The sequence below is a fragment of the Pteropus alecto genome, unplaced genomic scaffold, assembly GCF_000325575.1.
Source record: "Pteropus alecto unplaced genomic scaffold, ASM32557v1 scaffold101, whole genome shotgun sequence".
In the NCBI taxonomy this organism is placed as follows: Eukaryota; Metazoa; Chordata; class Mammalia; order Chiroptera; family Pteropodidae; genus Pteropus; species Pteropus alecto.
In genome coordinates, this window is record NW_006432945.1 from 3280546 (window position 1) to 3298783 (window position 18238).

The 18238-nt window shown below is 35.2% G+C and overlaps 1 protein-coding gene across 3 annotated transcripts in view; it reads right to left on the bottom strand.

Moving 5' to 3' along the window:
• INTS7 (integrator complex subunit 7) overlaps window positions 1-18092 on the bottom strand; it is a 55877-nt gene extending 37785 nt beyond the window's left edge. For 2 of the 3 annotated variants that reach the window (XM_006907704.2, XM_015586259.2), the window contains exons 1-7: window positions 17776-18092; window positions 12969-13098; window positions 12012-12158; window positions 10125-10262; window positions 6766-6812; window positions 4660-4859; window positions 4096-4218 (exon numbers count right to left, since the gene is read on the bottom strand). In XM_006907704.2, the coding sequence (XP_006907766.1) occupies window positions 4096-4218; window positions 4660-4859; window positions 6766-6812; window positions 10125-10262; window positions 12012-12158; window positions 12969-13098; window positions 17776-17869 (879 nt within the window). In that variant the 5' untranslated portion in view covers window positions 17870-18092. The remainder of the gene's footprint in view (window positions 1-4095; window positions 4219-4659; window positions 4860-6765; window positions 6813-10124; window positions 10263-12011; window positions 12159-12968; window positions 13099-17775) is intronic. The other variant, XM_015586260.2, reaches the window with a different exon arrangement.
• Between the last annotated feature and the right edge of the window lie 146 nt (window positions 18093-18238).

Sequence of the window (18238 nt, forward strand, 5' to 3'; positions counted from 1 at the left end):
GTGTGTTATGTGCCACTGAGTTGGATCCAACTCCTCGCAATCCTATGAAAGAGTGAGTGATGTCCACAATGTCCAGTCCTCAATAACCCTGCTCAGCTTCTATAGACTCCTGCCCCTGGCTTCTTTAATGGAGTCAATCCATCTCCTATTTGGTCTTCCTCTCTTCCTGCTGCCTTCTATTTTCCCCAGCATTATTATCTTTCCCAAAGAAGCCTGCCTTCTCGTGATGTGCCCAAAGGACAGCTTCGATTTTGCCATTTTTGCCTTCAGCAATCTTTAGGCTTAATTTGCTCTAGGACCCACATGCTGGTTCTTCCTGGTGATCCAGGGTATGAGGAGAGCTCTCTTCCAAATTTTAAATGAATAAAGTTTTTCCCTAGCAGTCTTCTGATAATACTTCTAATAATATTTCTGATAAACTGATGACTCTCATATTTATAACTTCAGACTCACGTCCTGGACATCTCCACTTGGATGTCTGACACTATAAACTTTATATTCTCAGAACTAAATTTCCTGGTCTTCCCTTCAAGAAATAAGCCGCCCAGAGCCTTACCTATTGAAGTAAATTTGTTAAAGCTAGAAACCGTAGAGTCATCATTTCTTTCTCTTATAACGTACACATAAACTGCTAGTAAATCCATCAGCTTTGCCTTTAAAATACATCCAGAGTATTACTTCTCACTGCTATCCCTACTACAACTCTGGTTCAGGTAAACAGTATTTTCTAACTAGATTATTTACAATCACCTCCTAAATGTTCTTCCTGCTTCTGCCCTTGTGCTCCTAAAATCTAGTCTCAATATGGCTAAGTCAGAGTCTTTTAGAACTCAAGTCAGAGTACTCTGCCTCCCAGCTCCCATTCCTTGTAACCACTATTTTACTTTTTTATGAGTTTGGCCTTTTCAGAGTCCATGTATAAGTGATATCATACAGTATTTGTCCTTTATCTAACTTGAGGGGGTGGGGACAGATGTAGATCTGGGTAAAAAAAATATCAAGTAAACGAGGAGAAAGGATACAATAAAGAAGCAACAAAAATTGAGAGCAGAGACAGATCTGAAAAGATTATATATAAGCTGGAGTTAATTACTGAACTACATTTATCAGGAGGAATTAAACAGAATATAGCACTAAGAGATAAAGAGATGAAATATAAGAAAACAAGGGACATGGGGGATTAATGGAGAAGGGCTAACATACATTTTTAACTAGAGATCCAGAAACGCAAGGAAGGCTGGCAGTAACTAAAAGAATTATGCCTGAAAATTTCCACGATTGCTGAATTCTATCCCCAGAGAAGGTATCTTTTAAGATTGAGAATAAAATGAAGACATTTTCAGAAAAGCAAATATTAAGTTTACCAACACAGACCCTCACTAAAGGAGTTTCCAAAGGCAGAAGGAAAAGTATCCTAGAGAGGAAGTCTGAGATGCAAGAGCAAAGACAGTGGAAGGTCCAAATGCACACAGAATTCATTAAAAAAAACCCAACTGTATAGTAAGAAAAGACAGAATTAAGATACATGACAAAAACACATAAATGTTTAGAGGACTGTAAATGGAGCTGAAGTGTGTTCTAAGATTAGAATTAATTTTAGATTTTGATAAAAAAATAACTATGTTGTAATTTCTAGGATATCAAAAGAATATCAAAAGACTGTAAACTTTCAAACTATTCAAAGGAAAATAACTGGTAAGATAAACAATCCAGAAGGCGGCCAATAAAAAGGGAAAAGAACAGGAGTGACATATAAAAAGCACAAAATAAAATGAGATTTAGACCCTAATACATAATAAATCATAGTATATGTAAATGAACCAAACATTCGTTTTAAAAAAACAAAGATTGCCTAGCTGGACTGAAAATAATCCAATTAAGCTGTTTATAAAATATATCTGAAACATAAAGATACACAAAGGTTGTTAAGTTAAAAGATGGCAAACAATCTACCAAATAAATACACCTAGGAGGAGAAAACTAAAGTAGCTACATTACTATCAGACAAAACAGAGTAAGGCAAAAAGATACATTAAAGGGATCTAAATAAATGTGAAGATATAATACGTTCATTCATTAGAAGACTTAACATTGTAAAGATATCAATTTCTTACAAATTAATTTTTCTATTCAGTGCAATCCCAATCAAATTATCAACTTTTTTTAAAGTGGAACTCGATCAACTGTTTCTGAAATTAATATAGAATTGCCAAAGACTAATAAAGTACAAATATCCAGAATATATAATAAGCATAAGTCAACAGAAAAATAGTCAAAAGACTCGAATAGCCACATCATAAAAGAGGAAATTCAAATGGTCAATAAACATATTAAAAAGATGTTCAAATTCTCTAGTAATCAAGGAATTACAAATGAAAATTATAACTTCCAAACTGGTGAAAATGTAAAAGTCTTATAATTCTACCTGTTGGATCAATGAGCACTCTTGTACACTACTGTTAGGAGTGTAAACTGGTTCAATCACTTGGGAAAAGTCTGACATTATCTGGTAAAGTTGAAGATACCCATATTCTCTAAGTTAGCAATTTCAAATCTAGGTATATGCACTAAAGAAACTCTTGCACATGTGCTCCAGCAGACAAACAGAAGAACATTTGTAACACAAATAGCAGCACTGTTTGTAAGAGCCTCATGTTGGAAACTACCCATCAAGAGCAAATAAATGGTGGTCCATCCATGTGATGGAATACTATAGAGCAATTAAAGGGAAAAAACATGCAACCATATGGATGAGTCCCATCAGTATAAAGGAGCCAAAGAAGCAAAACCAAGCAAAACGATTATTTTGGGGAGAGGCATATATAAATGGTAAAACTATAAAGAACAAAGAAATTATTATCACAATAGTGGTTTCCTTTGGGTAGGTGTTAAGGTTATGAGGAAGGAGGACCATGTGAGAGAAGGGGACAGGGTTCTATAATCCTAAAAGGCTCTATTTCTAGCTGGAGGGTGGCTACATGAGTTTTCACTTATTTAAACTATTACACAGACATTTAACGTACTTCTCTGTATGTGTGACCTGTCTCACAAGATGGAACAAAACAAAGAGCATAATATTCTGCTCCTACTGGATTTGGTGCAATGTACAAGTTTCCTATAGTTACTACAGTGACTGGGCACATTATCTTCTTGAAAAGACGGTATTGTTTAGTAAAAAAAGCACTAGAGGACAGAAACTCTCTTAACTAAATTATTAAACCCTCTTAAGAAACTCTCTTAAGTATATTAAGTCTCTCTGAACCCTAATTTGCTCATCTACTAAATGCAAATACTAACAACTGCCCTATCTCTTTGGGTATTTGTGACTAACAAATCGTAATATATTCAAACATGTTTAAAATTTGCAAACAAACAAAGCAGCTTAGTTTTCATAATATGATATTCAAAGGTTTTTGTTACGCTGTAGCTATGATACCGAGAGATAATAAAATCTATGAAGATAAAAGCTGAATTCTAACAATCTTCCATTTCACTTCAAAAAGCATCTTTTAGAAAATGGTGCATCTATTACCAGTAATGGGTAAATAAATAGGGGTCTATTTTGAGAAAAAGTAAATATAAAACATTAATTTACCCTAAGAAATGCTATAAAAGATATTACATTAAAAGCCTAAAGATTGAGATCTGCTCTTATATTTACAAAAGAAAAACTAAGAATGTCTCTTGCTCTCTGTGAAAAGGAAAAATATACTTTGCCGACTTACCCATCCAGCACCTTCCTCCTAATAAATCATAGCGGCACCAAACTGTTTCCCTAAATTGACTAAAGGAGACGGGAATAAAATAAACAATTTAATTGGGCTTCTCAATTAGCTTTAGTGCTGCTTACAGGAAAATTAACAAGGAATTGAGAAGCAAGTCTAATTCACTAAAACAAACTTAAACGCTAACTGATAGTTTTATGTATTTACTCTATTACTTATAAAATAACTATAACAAATATCAACAATGCCCTTAGAAATTTTTCATATTCAAACACCTAGAAGATGACAAAGATGATACCAAAATGTAAAGCAAAAGTTATTATAGTATTATTTTTCTATATAAATTACTACTGTTCAAAGTTCTACAAACCTGAATGTTTTCCCTAGTCCAAGTATGCGGTGTTTTATTGGCAAGTAATTTCAGATCTTGAATAGCAAGTCTCTTTACTGCTTTCCTGGGGTCAGTCTTCAAATACTGTAAGAGAAGCTGAATCTATAAAGGAAATAAATCATTCCATGAACAATATTGTCACTGAAATTATCATCAGGGATACAGTGTAGTTTAGAGAAACTTTAGATTTGAGACAGGGTCTGCTTCAAATCACAGCCCTGTCATTTATCAGCCATAAGCCCATGTTTAGGCCTAACTTGTTCTTTAACAAGCACAGGCCCTGGATTTTAATATTCAGTTCTTTTCTTTACTACCAACTGCATGCTATGCCATTTTCCCCCCTCTCCACCTCATCTTCTCAAGGGGTCCCAATAATCAATACTGTGAATATAGGGAAGAAAAAAGCAAGCAAAAGAACTTGAAACAGATCTTTGTCAGAGAAAGGGATCTTAATATCAAAACTTGTGGGTTACTAATTTTTTATCTTATACTTAATAAGCAAGTTTAGTGAAGAAAAGGAAGTTTAAAGAAAATTGTAATTACCTGCTTAGGTGTATCCACCAAAGATGAAGCTGCAAGCAGAGTAAAAGTGTGCAAAGAAACAATCACCATTTTGGTAGAAGGATAGGACGTGACTAGCTGTTGTAACAGCTGACGAGCGCTGGAAGCCAGGATCGCATCGTGGTGCATGTGCTGTAGGATTGGGATCAACTTTAGCTTCAAGTCTACTGGTGTGGCTAAGCCTAGGCACAAAAAGAGTTCTTAAGACTTTTGATCATCATCCTTGATAATATTTCACATTTTAAAGGTCTGATTTAATTAGTATAATAACCATTTTAAAACAGATAGTACACAAATATTACGTTTATAACATTAAAGATAGTTACATGAGAGCTAATCAATCAGTTCAATAATTTTTTCCCAGAAGTATTTATCTTAATATCATTAATTTTTTGGTACTATAAAACTACATCCAATAGTAGAAAATGTCTTTAAAAGATACACTAGAAAGCAAAGTCATTTTGCTGCTTATTTCTTCTCATAGAGTACTAAAAAGGTGTGTGTGTGTATACACATACTCAATGGCTACGATTATATTTACAATTTTAATGTTTTCCTTCAACATTAAGTGGAGATCAAGAAGTAAAAAGACTGCATGAATGGTTTTGAAGTTCTCTGAACCTTGAGTAGCAATGCCACTCTGAACTGCATACGCAGCTGGAACTCCAATGTATCTTTTCCTGTCAACATAAGGACTAAACAAAAAACCTTTCCTTCTACAGCATGGCTTTGTGGTGATAGGCAACGAAAAACTGTCATTCATAATGTACTGCGTTTATGACAAAAGCTAATTTATACTCTGCGGAGCAATGGTTTTCCCATTGTAAACTAACTGTTAGTGTGAATGAATACATGACAGCATTTCAACACTCAACGGCAGCCTATATCAACAAACACTCTTGTTACTTGGCCTCTATTTAGGTTTGGCCAAATTAGAGAGCCCCAGGAGATGGGAGGGAAAAGAAGGAGGTCAGAGTATTTATTTCCTGTTTCCTGCTGTGCAAGGTTACATCATGTTCACCGAAGGTCAGTTTTCCAAAGTGGCGTGACTCCAAGTTTCTGGTGACCACTCCCTCCCTTGTACTCTAAAGAGATGCAGGACATTATCCCCTATAGTTTACCCTGCACTTATGTTTGTAAATGGTTCCTTCATTAAACACTCCTTAGATGATCTTAATTCAAGTGTGACAAATGAATGAGTGCTGCTTCCTTCTAATGATAGCCCTTTCTGCAGGAAAGCCTTTTTCTGATGGTGGAGGAAAAAAAGACAAAGGGATAAAGGAGAACAGGACAAAACTCAGCCACTATCTCACGTATTCAATTAAGTGATTTTATTCACTTTTCTGTAAAACAGACATAATAGTATTACCTATCCAAGTCTGCTAAGTTGCACACTTCAAAAGAGTGCCATTTAAAAACATACAAAGGATGTGGTGTTCTCTAGAGTTGCCCAATGATGTAGCCCCTGAGCCCCCTTTTAAATGGGTTAATATATACGAGGCACAGTATGAAAGATGATATTAGAAAAGTTCACCTTTGTAGGCTACAATAAGGAATTTAGATTTTAACTGAAACTGGAAGACACTGGAGGGACATTAGCAGAGTGACAAGAGAGCCCCAAAGCTCCTATAGGCACTGCTCTCCCCTAGATGAGGATATTCTTCCCCTAAATATCTGCATTTCTCATTCAAATATCATTTCATCAGAGGCCTTCCTTGATCAACATATATAAAATAGAGAAGTCCCCCCTTCCACCCTGCAATTCACTCTAGGGACTAAGCTATTCTTCTTACTTAAATTTTTCTCCATAGCACCTGATATGTCATATTTTTATTTGTCTACTGCCACCCCCTCCTCCTTCCACCACTAGAATGTAGATTACATGAGGGCAAGGACTTCGTTTCATTCACTACTGTATCCTAAGCACTTAGAACAGTGCTGGCATTTAGAAAATGATTAATATACATTATCTGAATGAATAAATGAATGGTGACTAGCACATGGTAAGTACTTAATAAATATTAGCAGCTACTATTACTAGTATAAATCCCATAAGTCACTTCAAAATACTAAATGAAGCATACATACCTTGAATCATTTCACTGATTTTGTTACAGATTCCTACAGCAAAATCCCTTTGGAAAGAGAGAATAGCAAAAACTTTAAAACCAAAAATTTAAATCTGCTTAAGTTTTCTGAAGACTCAAAAGAAACACAACACAATCGGTACAGGAGAAATGACAATACATACCCAAATTGTGACCAATATTGCAAAGGTCAGGTGCTGGAAATGTGTTAAGAAATGCAACTGAAACCAAAACTTCAACCAGGAAAGGGGCTTTTGCCAACACTGTTCTCACTTGTTATTCAAGGAAAGATGCTGTGCTTTATAAGTGCTATTGCAATTTGCATTACTGAGTGACACTGAAAGATTCAAGGTCACTATCCCAGTCTATGATGTTTTAGAACATACTTTAAGAAAAGCTTTTAACACACAAGCTGATTATGTAAGCAATAAAATCTATTTCTAATATTCTGAATTTCAGCAAAACAGAGTAAGCATGAAGTAACAGAAATACTACAGAAAACGGGGATAGAATCTTACTATGTTAACCATTTTTTAAACATAATATACATGTAAAGTATTTTCCAAGGTGCTACTTTTGATTCTACTGCAAGAAAAATATCACTGGATGGTGTAAAAGTATTAATAACATGAACATTTGGGATAAAATACACAAGGAAATATAATAGAGATAATATGATTAAACTTGGCTCATTTAGCCATGATAAATGATACGTATCTTCCTCTTCGCATGGATGTTTAAATATTTCTTGCCATTAAGAAATTATTTGCCAATTTCATTCTCTCACAAGTGAATAGTGTTTTCTAGAGGCTAATGATATGATGGCGTCATCTCTTGACAATTAATGGATATATGATTGTGTATTCTTTTGTTTTCTAGAATTATCTAAGGTAGCAGAGGTTTAGTGCAGAATTATGTGTTTTGATATTTACTCACTTTCTCAGTTCTCCTAATGTGCTCTTACTCTTTGACTACATCTAGTATAACCTCTGTAACCTCTTTATCATACAATACAGCATTATTCTGAAACCCTGAAGTTTCCCTTGTTGTGCTTTGCAATAAAACATTGAAAGATTTGTCTAAAATCTTATCTAAAATTGCTTTGGTTTTAGGATTTAACAATATTTATTCCAAAGTAAAGTTTATTCGCAAAGTATTTTTTGTATACTTAATAGTGAATTGTTGGCTTGAAAAAGAAACTGTAAGACTCATTTTCTCAGCCCAGTTCACCACTGTCGCCGCTAGAGGACACCTCTCTCATTGACAACGCTTGCCTGGCCTTTGAGGTATTTGGGCTTGCATACAATTCTTGCTGTGTGACCCAGGGACTAGCTCTTTAAAAATGTAAAATCTTAAACTTTTTTTAGAACAAGTTACATGTGGTTATGGTAGTAGACAAGGGGAGAATGGAATTAAATTCTCAAGGTCTTATTTAGTCAGTTACTTTGATTATTAAGATCTAAAATTGATAGAGATGTTAAGACAAAAATCCATCAGTAAGTAGTGGCTGAGATATCTGATCTCGGGCCAGGTCATCTTTCTCTGGAGGAGGAGGTAAATTCTAATCTCAAAAAGATATATTTCATTAATTTCACACTCGGATACATTTAGGTCCTTCAGGCTTTCTATTGCACTAATTTAGTTTTTTTACTATCACAAATTACAAGTATATCATATTAAAGCCCAGTATGTTAAAAACTGTTTCTACATATACTATTAATCTAAATCTTTATTGGTCATCAATTCTAAAAATGCAGACTCTTGCTGTTTCTATGTTACTTAGTCTTAATCATTTTCCAAGACAGATTAGAAATTCCACAACTGATCAAATTAGCTTCTGATAACAGAAGAGAAAAATTGAAGTAAAAATGATTCTCATAAGTAACACCTAATCACAAAATTACAAATTTTTCATTTACAAACTAAATTTCAAAAATTATTTTTGGAGTCACTGGAAGTACATGACAAATTATAAAGTAGACACCTTGACAGTGGCAATCAGATGATAACTATTGACTATATATAACTCCTATCAAATAAAAATTTTTAAAAGTTCTCTCGATATCAATGATTCTCTTAATAATAAAAAAATTGCCAATTTCAAAAGCACAAACAGGAACTATATTTACTCAGATATTTCTCAATTACTGCCATATCTACTCATTTTTAGCAGTAAATTAAAAATTATATGCTTTCTATTCTCTACTCTCCCTTTCCAATGAGTAATCCTAAAATTCTGAAGGTTTAATAAGAGCAGCTGAAGAGAAGAATATGCACGTAATTAAAAGCTGGAGAAAGTTGACTATTTCAAGTCTTATCCAAATTTAGTAGAGGCTCTTAATGGAAATGCTATTTTTTATCTTAAAAAAATAACATTTATTATCCACATGATAATAAAACCAATACTTGCTCATGGTAGGATACAGAGAAATTTATTTAAAAAAAAAAAAAAAAAGAAGAAGAGATAATCTTTTGATATACATCCTTCTAGCACTTTTTCTATTCCATATATACTTTTTTTTTAAAGAAATCTGTAATATCATGGAAGTTAGTATATAACCTGTTTCCAAATATGTTTCTAAAATATATTTGTTAAGAGCTAATATACTATGCCATTCTATGATCAATTTATCTAAGTACATTGGTTAGAATTTAGGTTGCTACTACTTTCTTTTAATATAACACTACAACTAGCATCCTTGTCAATAAGTACCAATACACATTGCTGATTCCTTAGGATTAGTTTTAAGTGGATTTTCTAGGTCAAAAGGATGCTTAAGGCAAAATACGTACTACCAAATTGTCTTCCAGAAAGCAATGCTACTTTTGATATCAGTCACTGAAGGGGATAATATATTTTTTGCAGAGGGTAAACAACCAAATCAAACACAATAATAAAACCATAGTCGACATTTCATTAAAAAAAAAAGTTCTGTAAGATAAGTGTAGTCAAGTTCGTTTCAACTCAGGTTACTGTCAAACTGTGCACAGTTCTAATGCCAAACAGCTTACCCTGAGAAGACATAAGAAAGCAGCAATTTAGTATTAGGGCTGTGTAGTTTGGGGAAAGTTCTTCAGCAAACAAAGCTTCTGCTCCCCAAGGAAGCCTTCCCCAACTACTCTAATCTATGCTGATCCTATCCTTCTGGAAACTCTTATTTTATTTACAGTTAATGCCAACATTTGTACTTAACTATTCTATGTATTTAAGTTTTGCTCCGCCAATATGATGTAAAACCTCTCAAAAAAACACGTCTTGCCATTTATCCTTTTCTGTATCACTTAGTGTTTATATATTGCTGACTTAGTCCTTCAAAACCTATTCTTGGGAAGTCAAAGGACTGAAAGGCCTATACTTACTTTGACTGTGCAGAGAAGTTTGCAGCAGCAAAAACAGCAGCTTCAACTTCTACGTTATCATGTGAATCCAGACTCTGACGAATACTATGGTGAGCATTCTTCCTTTCAGGAATTATTGATGCCAGACTTCCCAACATGCTACAGAAACAGAGAAACCCATACTTGGATATGTCAGAAAAATTAACATGGATTATCTATCACAAGCAAAATTTTAAAAAATCATCTTCACGTATATCCTAGGTACCAATCAGAGCCCAGAAAAGAAACTTTTGAATTATTAAAACATCAAAATATCAGTTTTCCAATGTTGCATAAAAATGTCCATTTTAGCAAAGCCTTAAGAGTCTAGCATTTTTGGTATTAGTAGATTCACAAAGTAAAAAAAGACAGACATCACAGTCCTTTTTTCCACATCAGTAAATACTGATACCATGATTTTCAAATCTATCCTCAACATCAAAAGAACAGATGCAGAGGATGTCCCCTGGGACTAATATCAGAAGCTGCAAGGATGAGAAAGGCAGAATTTGAAAAAACACAGTCTACTTCATAATAAGATATTAATTTGGAAAAAGAAAAAAGACCTATTGTTTGTAATTTAAACTACAGAAAGTAAACCTTAAAAAATCTTTTCAGCAGAAAGACATGGATTTTAGAAGGCTGTAAAACATTTCAATAAACAAATCAAGGTTCCTACAACGACAACCTTCCTCAAAGTCAATGTCATAAGTAACCTTCCAACTTGACATATCACCTCCTAATTATCTTATAGAAATAATCGAATGGATACAAGTAGTAGAGTTCTTATAAAGAAAATATTAAAATGGACTAACTAAACATATAATTTAATTTCAATTAGAAATTTCTGAAATTACCTAGATATTTTTCAAAATAACAAATGAATATTAATCTAATATTTTATACAGTATTAAACTAGGCTAATATGGACATATCTTGATCAACGGTTTGTTACTTTGTAATATAAAAGCAAAAAAGCATAATCCCATTGGTCACTACTTTCTGAAAATATTTCTGGTAATATTATAAATAATTCATAGCACTACATTTCAAATGCAATGAATATCTCCCAGTTTGTCCTTCCATTTGTTATTTTAATTTATAAGTAATGGGTAAAAAATAAACATCTTTAAAGTATGAATGACAAAACACTTAATTCTGAACAAGAGGGAAGAAGCAGTTCCTGATGTGAAAATAGGGAAACTTAGTGAAGAAGTGACATCCCAGACTTCATGGTTAAAAAGAGCATTGTCTGTGAAGGGCAAGTCAGAAACGAGCTCTACAATTTAGGAAGATGCATTTCAAAAATCCCCAAATTATACAGATTCCACAGATAGCAGAGCTAAAAAGAGAACTTGGTTCAAGTTACATCTAAGGCTTACGAAATGAAATTCTAACAACAAAAAAAAAGTTTTTAAATGCCAAGAAAGAAAAGGCTGAAGAATTACAGTGGTTATATCTGGCATTCTCCAAGGAGTTAAACTATAAATTATTGCATACAAAAATGAGTACATAACTAAGGATGAGTAGAGAAAACTAACATGAAACAATAAGAACAAGGTCAGAAAGTTCAAAATGAGCTAAGGCTAAGTAACATTCAGATCTATTTGATCAGAACACCTAACTACAGAAAGGAATTTTCAAACACAAGTTAGGCAACAATTTACAACCAAAATACTATCATAGATGATGACTGAGAAGCATTTACAGGTTGGGATGGTTACCATATTTTTGCAATCAGTCATAGTTAGAAAGCAAAAATAAATTCTTAATATTCAAAATGAAAAAGGTAGATATACTGCCTTTTTTGGTTACATAATTAAAACTCAAACAATCTTGTGGTGAATTCATTATAGCAATGCAGTATACCGGAGTGTGATGGCTCTTGCTACAGGATCATTACTATGAATCACAGAGAAAATTCTCTTCACAAATTCATCCACATTTAGAATTTTCTCCAAATGCTTCTCACTTTGTTGAGTAACTTTAAGAACACAGAGCCTCAGGAAATTGTTTCTACAAAAAAAAAAAACAGAGATAAAATTAATTAGACCACTTTAGGAAAGTAATATTTAATTAGGAATCAAAGCGACATTAATAACATTAAATTGTAGCAACAGGCTACAATTCAATCTTATTATTATCTGTCTCTTACTAAGAGTTAAACTCTACAGCACTTCGAGTTAAGTACTGAGCATAAACTGTTAGCAATGCTTCCAGTCCTGCTGCAAGACACCAAAATGGTAGTGACTCAAGAAGCCCTGGAACTAATTCTCATCATAATATAACCAAGGCCAGGAGGTCAAACGGTCTTCCTCCTCTCTCGAGCTAATTCTACATCTTTTCCTTCATGTCTGATTTGGTGGGTGTATAAGCACTTGAATGCATAAAGAATAATGGTAGAAAGACGGAGAGGGATCGGTAGGGAGAAAAAAAGAAATGGGTATTTTATTCAGTGCTTACATATTTCAGGCACTTTGCAGTAACATAATCTTATGTTATAAAATAAACTATTAAATCGGAAACTTCTCAAAATGATCAGCACAAAGCCACAAATTATTTCCAAAATACATAGTAATATATGAAAGTTGTCTTAATTTGATTTATCCTGTTATCCAAAGAAATAAGTACTGATTTATACTCTTCATTTTTGCTTAGAATGTCATTAAATCGTCCACCAAAAAGTATCACACGCTACCATGGGTATCCACTAAAGTGGTAACCAACCATGTAGAAATCCTAAAAGGCAAAAAAGAATAAAGACCACAATACAAAACAAAGATATGAACAAAGTGCTTTAGAGCACTGAGGCTTTAAAAAACTTACCCAACTCTGAAAACATCAGCTAACTTTAGGAATGCAGAATTGATGAGAATAGGGAATGGATACTTCTGAAAGAGCCTGGGAAAGCGAACAACTGCTTCACACTGTTCACCAAGTTTGCCAGATCTCAGACCTGTGAAAACATGAAAAGGGGAACAGCTTACACATGTGTGGATACAATATTAAAGTTATGTTTGTAATGACTTAACCCTTAGTTGGGATGCAAAAGGCAAAGGAGGAAGCAGTCCATGTTACCCAACAGAATAAGATCAGTTTTACCTTTCCTTGAAAAACAGAATCACAGACCACATTAATTTGTTTAAACTTGCTGATTTAAAACGTACCAAAGATAATTTTGAATCTGGCCAGAGAAATGTTTTGATTTCTCTACTGTTGCCAAATCCTGTAAGAGTGCCAACAGAGTAAAGAAGCTAAATAGTAAATTTCTTGCTTATTTTCTGATGTAAGAGCTCTAGGAGAGAGAAAATAAGAAGCTAAGTTGGCTCTGAGGGACAGAAACTAGGGTGCAAAAGAAGAGAAAAGTGCATTAAAGACTATTATTTAGCAATAATCCTAGGCTGGGGCAAGATGGTACCCATCTTGCTTGCTGTAGGCCAATTTCAACTCCATGATAAGCCAAGCATCTAAAAAAAGGCACAAGCTGATCTTGGTCTGAGAGAGGTTATTCGCTTTATTTCTATTGCTAGCTACAACCAACCTGAGGAAGAATGCCCTGATCATAAGACCAATGATCCTAAGAATGCCACTGTAAGAATAAGGCAGGGGATGTTTCCACATTTGACTTTTTATATTCCCACCAAACAGAGTTCTCTTCCTTTTCAGTGCCTGGAGTTAAACAGTGCTTACTTCGGTTGCAACATACATACCGACTAGGGAGAACTGAAATAGGTTGTCTACAAATTGCTTATACATTCAAAATTCATTCTGCAGCAATAAAACTCATTTTTCTAAACTTATTTAGCACTTAAAATGTGCGGAAAATTTTTCTAGGGTACTGGTTTTCAGCTCTGGTTCTGCATCAAACATTTGTGAAACTTTTCAAAAATACCCATGCTAGGGTTCCACTCCAAACCCACCAAAGCTCTGGGGCAGGGGCTCAAGCTTCTGTTTAGCTATACTGACAAGGTGGGCGCTTAGATCCTCGAGCTATCCTCTGCCACTTGGATCTTATTTGACTGCTCTGCCTCTATGAATTATACTGGAGTTAGAAAACTAGTAGGCTGCTGAATCTGGTCCTCAGAATAACTTTATCTGACAGTCAGGTTTTTCAAGATTTTGAATTCATTGTCAATGTTAAAAATGAGATTTCACATAAAACTCAGGATTTCTGGTTTTGAAAACATTAACGATCTGAAATGTCACTGAAGGTGGGAGAATCTTGACCAAAAACATACTGTAGTACTACAGGTCTCTGTTAAAGGCCAATTTGAGTTTGATATAATTTCTGATAATAGTTACATACTGTTTATGACTTTCTCCAGCAATTTTTGGCTGCCTTTGGGCACACATAACTAGACTAGAACCTTGGATGAGAATTTAAAGTACTGGTAAGAAAGTAAATAAAGTTAATGAAATGAAGAACCGTGAAGTCAAAGCAGTTATAAAGCAGTAAAAACAAAAAAGACTGCTAGGTGAAAGAAAGTGGTGAGATAAATATACTGAGGTCTGAATGAAAATAAAGAATGGCCAAAATAGCGTTAATCATAATGATGATACTGATGATGCATATTAAGTCCTTATACTGCGCCAGACTCTCTACTAAGCACTTCGCATGTATTAAACCTCACTTTATAATCATAGAAGTTAGATACTATTATCCCCGTTTTAAAGATAAAGATAGGCAAAGAACAGTTAAACAACCTGCCTGAGAAATAACAGCTAATAAATGGCAGAAATGGGATTCAAATCCTGGCAATCTGGCTCCAGAGCCTATGGTCCTAACCATTATGCTAAAATGCACATCTAGCAAGCAGCTTTTGGAAAAAGGTTAAGACTAAAGAATGGAATATCTGAATTAGTGATTTTAGCATAATTCTGAAAGATGACAAGTTCCAGGAAAGTGAGGAGGAACAACATAAATTATGGTAAACTTGGGGTTTGTGATGTACCTTAATCAAGTTTTCAAAATAGCGCACATTTCCAGGCATGTATCAGAGTTCTGAGCTGCAAGCAACAGAAGCTAACCCTGGCTGATTAGTCAGAAAATGAACACAAGTATGCATCACACATTATAAGGCATCCTAACAATCCACAGCTTAATAAACTGATAATGGCACAGTCTCAATAAATTCCATCTAAAAAGCAAGAATAGAAACAACTGAAATGATAGTTAATTCAACTGGTGATGCATTAATAAAGCATCCTTATTCCAAATTTCAGAACCTGTCTGTAAATATACATGATGGGATGTAAGCAATATTGTACAATATGCATAAAGAATACTGATTTAGAATCATAAACAAATTAATTTTATTTTATAAATATCAACTTTTAGCAATATTTAATAACTTGCTTTGTAAGTTACAAGCCAGTAGCTCTTAGCAATATATAAAAACGAGTCTATGGATTTCAGTAAGAACTGAAGAAGGGCCTTGGATTTTTGGATCAGTTTATGGCCTATCAAGGGATCACCAAACAGACTTTGAGAATCAGTCCTTCCTAATGCTGGTTTTAATGTAGCTTTGAATTGTTATAAAGTCTGACTTTAGCCTCAATTCTACATGATCTCACAGGTCCATTCTCAACACTGTTAGACTAAGTTTGGTCTGGTAGTACAAAGTCTCAAGAGAAAGAATTTGATTGGCTCAGTGTAGGTCATGTCTACTTCTGAATCAATCAATTATTGCATGTAACTGATCACCTGGTACAAACCTGGCTGCAGAGACCTCTCTCTTTAGCAGGGGAACTTGTAGCCTTCTGACATTGTGACCTTTGGCTCGCAAAACAGAAATACTTGAACAGGTAAAGGATGAAATGATTCAATATTAAAAACTCTAAATTATATTCTAATGAACTGGTTATTTCCATTACCTAATTTCTCAACGACTGTAAAAGGTACAGCATGGTGAGGTAAAAAAAAGAACAAATTTTGTTCTTGTCTTGTTCAAATTATCTTTCTGGGCCTGAGACTCATCTATGAAATACTCACCTAGCTCAATGCTGGGAGGGGTGAACACAATGACTTAGTATCTAGGACTGATACTCGGTTTACAGTTAAATACTCAACAGGCATCGGTTTACTTAAAGAAAAAGTGTTATTTTTTTTCTTAACACAATTGCAAATTTTTAGGAGTTAAACAATTCTGTATTTCTCATTCTTCAGAGGCCCATCCTTATCTGTTCCACAACCACTGTCCCATCATTAGGGGATAAGCCCACCAAGGCCAGAGTGGTAGAAAATACAGAATTGGTAAGAATATTAGACTTCCGGACCTGAAACTGTCACTGGAGAATAAACAAGGAATTATCAGAATGAGGAGGAAAAGGTTACATAGTGTTTAAAACACACATGTAATGTTACAATTTTATATTTCAGAGGGAAAAAGTTTTGGTAAGAGAAAGCAAATCTCACATACTTAGCTAATGGGGATGCGCTAAAGATTGTGACTCAATCAAAGAAATATCACATTGGAGTACTGTAATATTTTTATTTTGAACAAAAGGATTTAAAGGCTTTTAAAAAAAAGTGTGAGAAACTCTTATCTAGATCAACTCACTAGAAATGTTTACAGATTAAAAAAAGAAACAAAAGCAAAAAAAAAGTCCTAACAAAGTTAATAGAGCATCCAAGCCAAAAGTCTGGGAAATGGCTCAAAGTGGACTTAAATTAGACTCTTATTATCTTTAATTCGGATCTCAATATATTACACATTAACTATAGTTAATCAAAAATTAATTATATATCAGGTGACAAAATGTTTTCCCCATTAAATGAAAACTCTTGAAGTACACTGAAGCAAAGCTTTTAACACTTGAGTTCTTTACTGAATATCTGCCCTTGCCTCTCATATCCATATCTAGAAAGAAGGCATATCTCTTTAGCATTTACTAAAGACTTCTTTTACATACCATTTATCACTATTTACAACAGTCTTGCCAGCTCAATGGTATTGAACCCATTTTGCAGACAAAAAAACCGAGGCTGGGTGAAATTGGGTGACATCCACGATTATAAAATTAGTGAAATTTGAATTCAACTCATTCTATCTCCTAAGCTCCTTTTTCTGCAAACTGTCCCTCATCCCTCCACACCCTTTACCACCCTCCTCCGCCCCGTAAGGAAACAGAACCGGTGGAATCTGCAGAAAATTAGCAGAGGCTATGATTTTCGGATGGTCTTGGCTCTATTTAACTTGCCTAGTAACCCGCAAGTAACAGTTATAGAAATCAAATATATCGCTATAAAGTCAGCGCAAGATTATTATTTAGCCCTCTTGGTGAAAATCTGGTCTCAACTGAACAGTCTGAAACATAATTTCACAATTTCAATTTAGAATTTTAAAAAACTGCTCGGAAAATCGGGAGACTGTGCCCCCAAGTGGTCAAAACAGACACGAGTGGAGCTCGTTACTTGTTCAGCTGGTGCGGTGCCAATCTAGCAACGCTGCAATTTTCCTGCAATCTCCCAAAGCGGTAAAAGACATGGATTCACCAAAAGCACAGATGCCCGCCCCCCGCCCGAGGACGCTAGGCGCATGCGCCTTCCTCCGTCTCTCCCGAGGCTACCACCGCCTGGTGGCGCCACTTCTCCCCACACCATCTCACTCGCTCAGCCCGCTCTTTTGAATACCTTTGTCTAATTCCATAAGGGCAGAGTTAGCATCCAGCTCCTGTTCTCCATAGCCTGCATCTGCCAGGAAAGACTTAGTTGAGTTTGACGCCATGACCCGAACAGTTACTGGACTAGTCTATTCAAAAAGATTGTAAACTCGGCCCTAGCACCGCCATCTTCTTCCACCACCTTCTCGCGGATTTTTCCTCCGCGCTCTGTCAAGCCGTGTTACGCATGCGCACTGGCCACCCCGCCGTTCGCCAGCGCCTCTGCGGCCCCCCGCGCAGGCGCTCAGGGAGCTCTTGAACTCTAGGTTCCCGCGGCTGAGAGAAAAGGAGGCGGGGATTCGGCGGGGGAAGTGACTCGGCGGCGCCCGGACGCCGCGGCGGGAGCCAATCAGAGGGTGTGACGTCAGTTTGGCGGGGAGTTTGGTGGCCGGGGCTTACAGTGGCGGGAGTTGGAGGCTATAACTAGTCCTCTT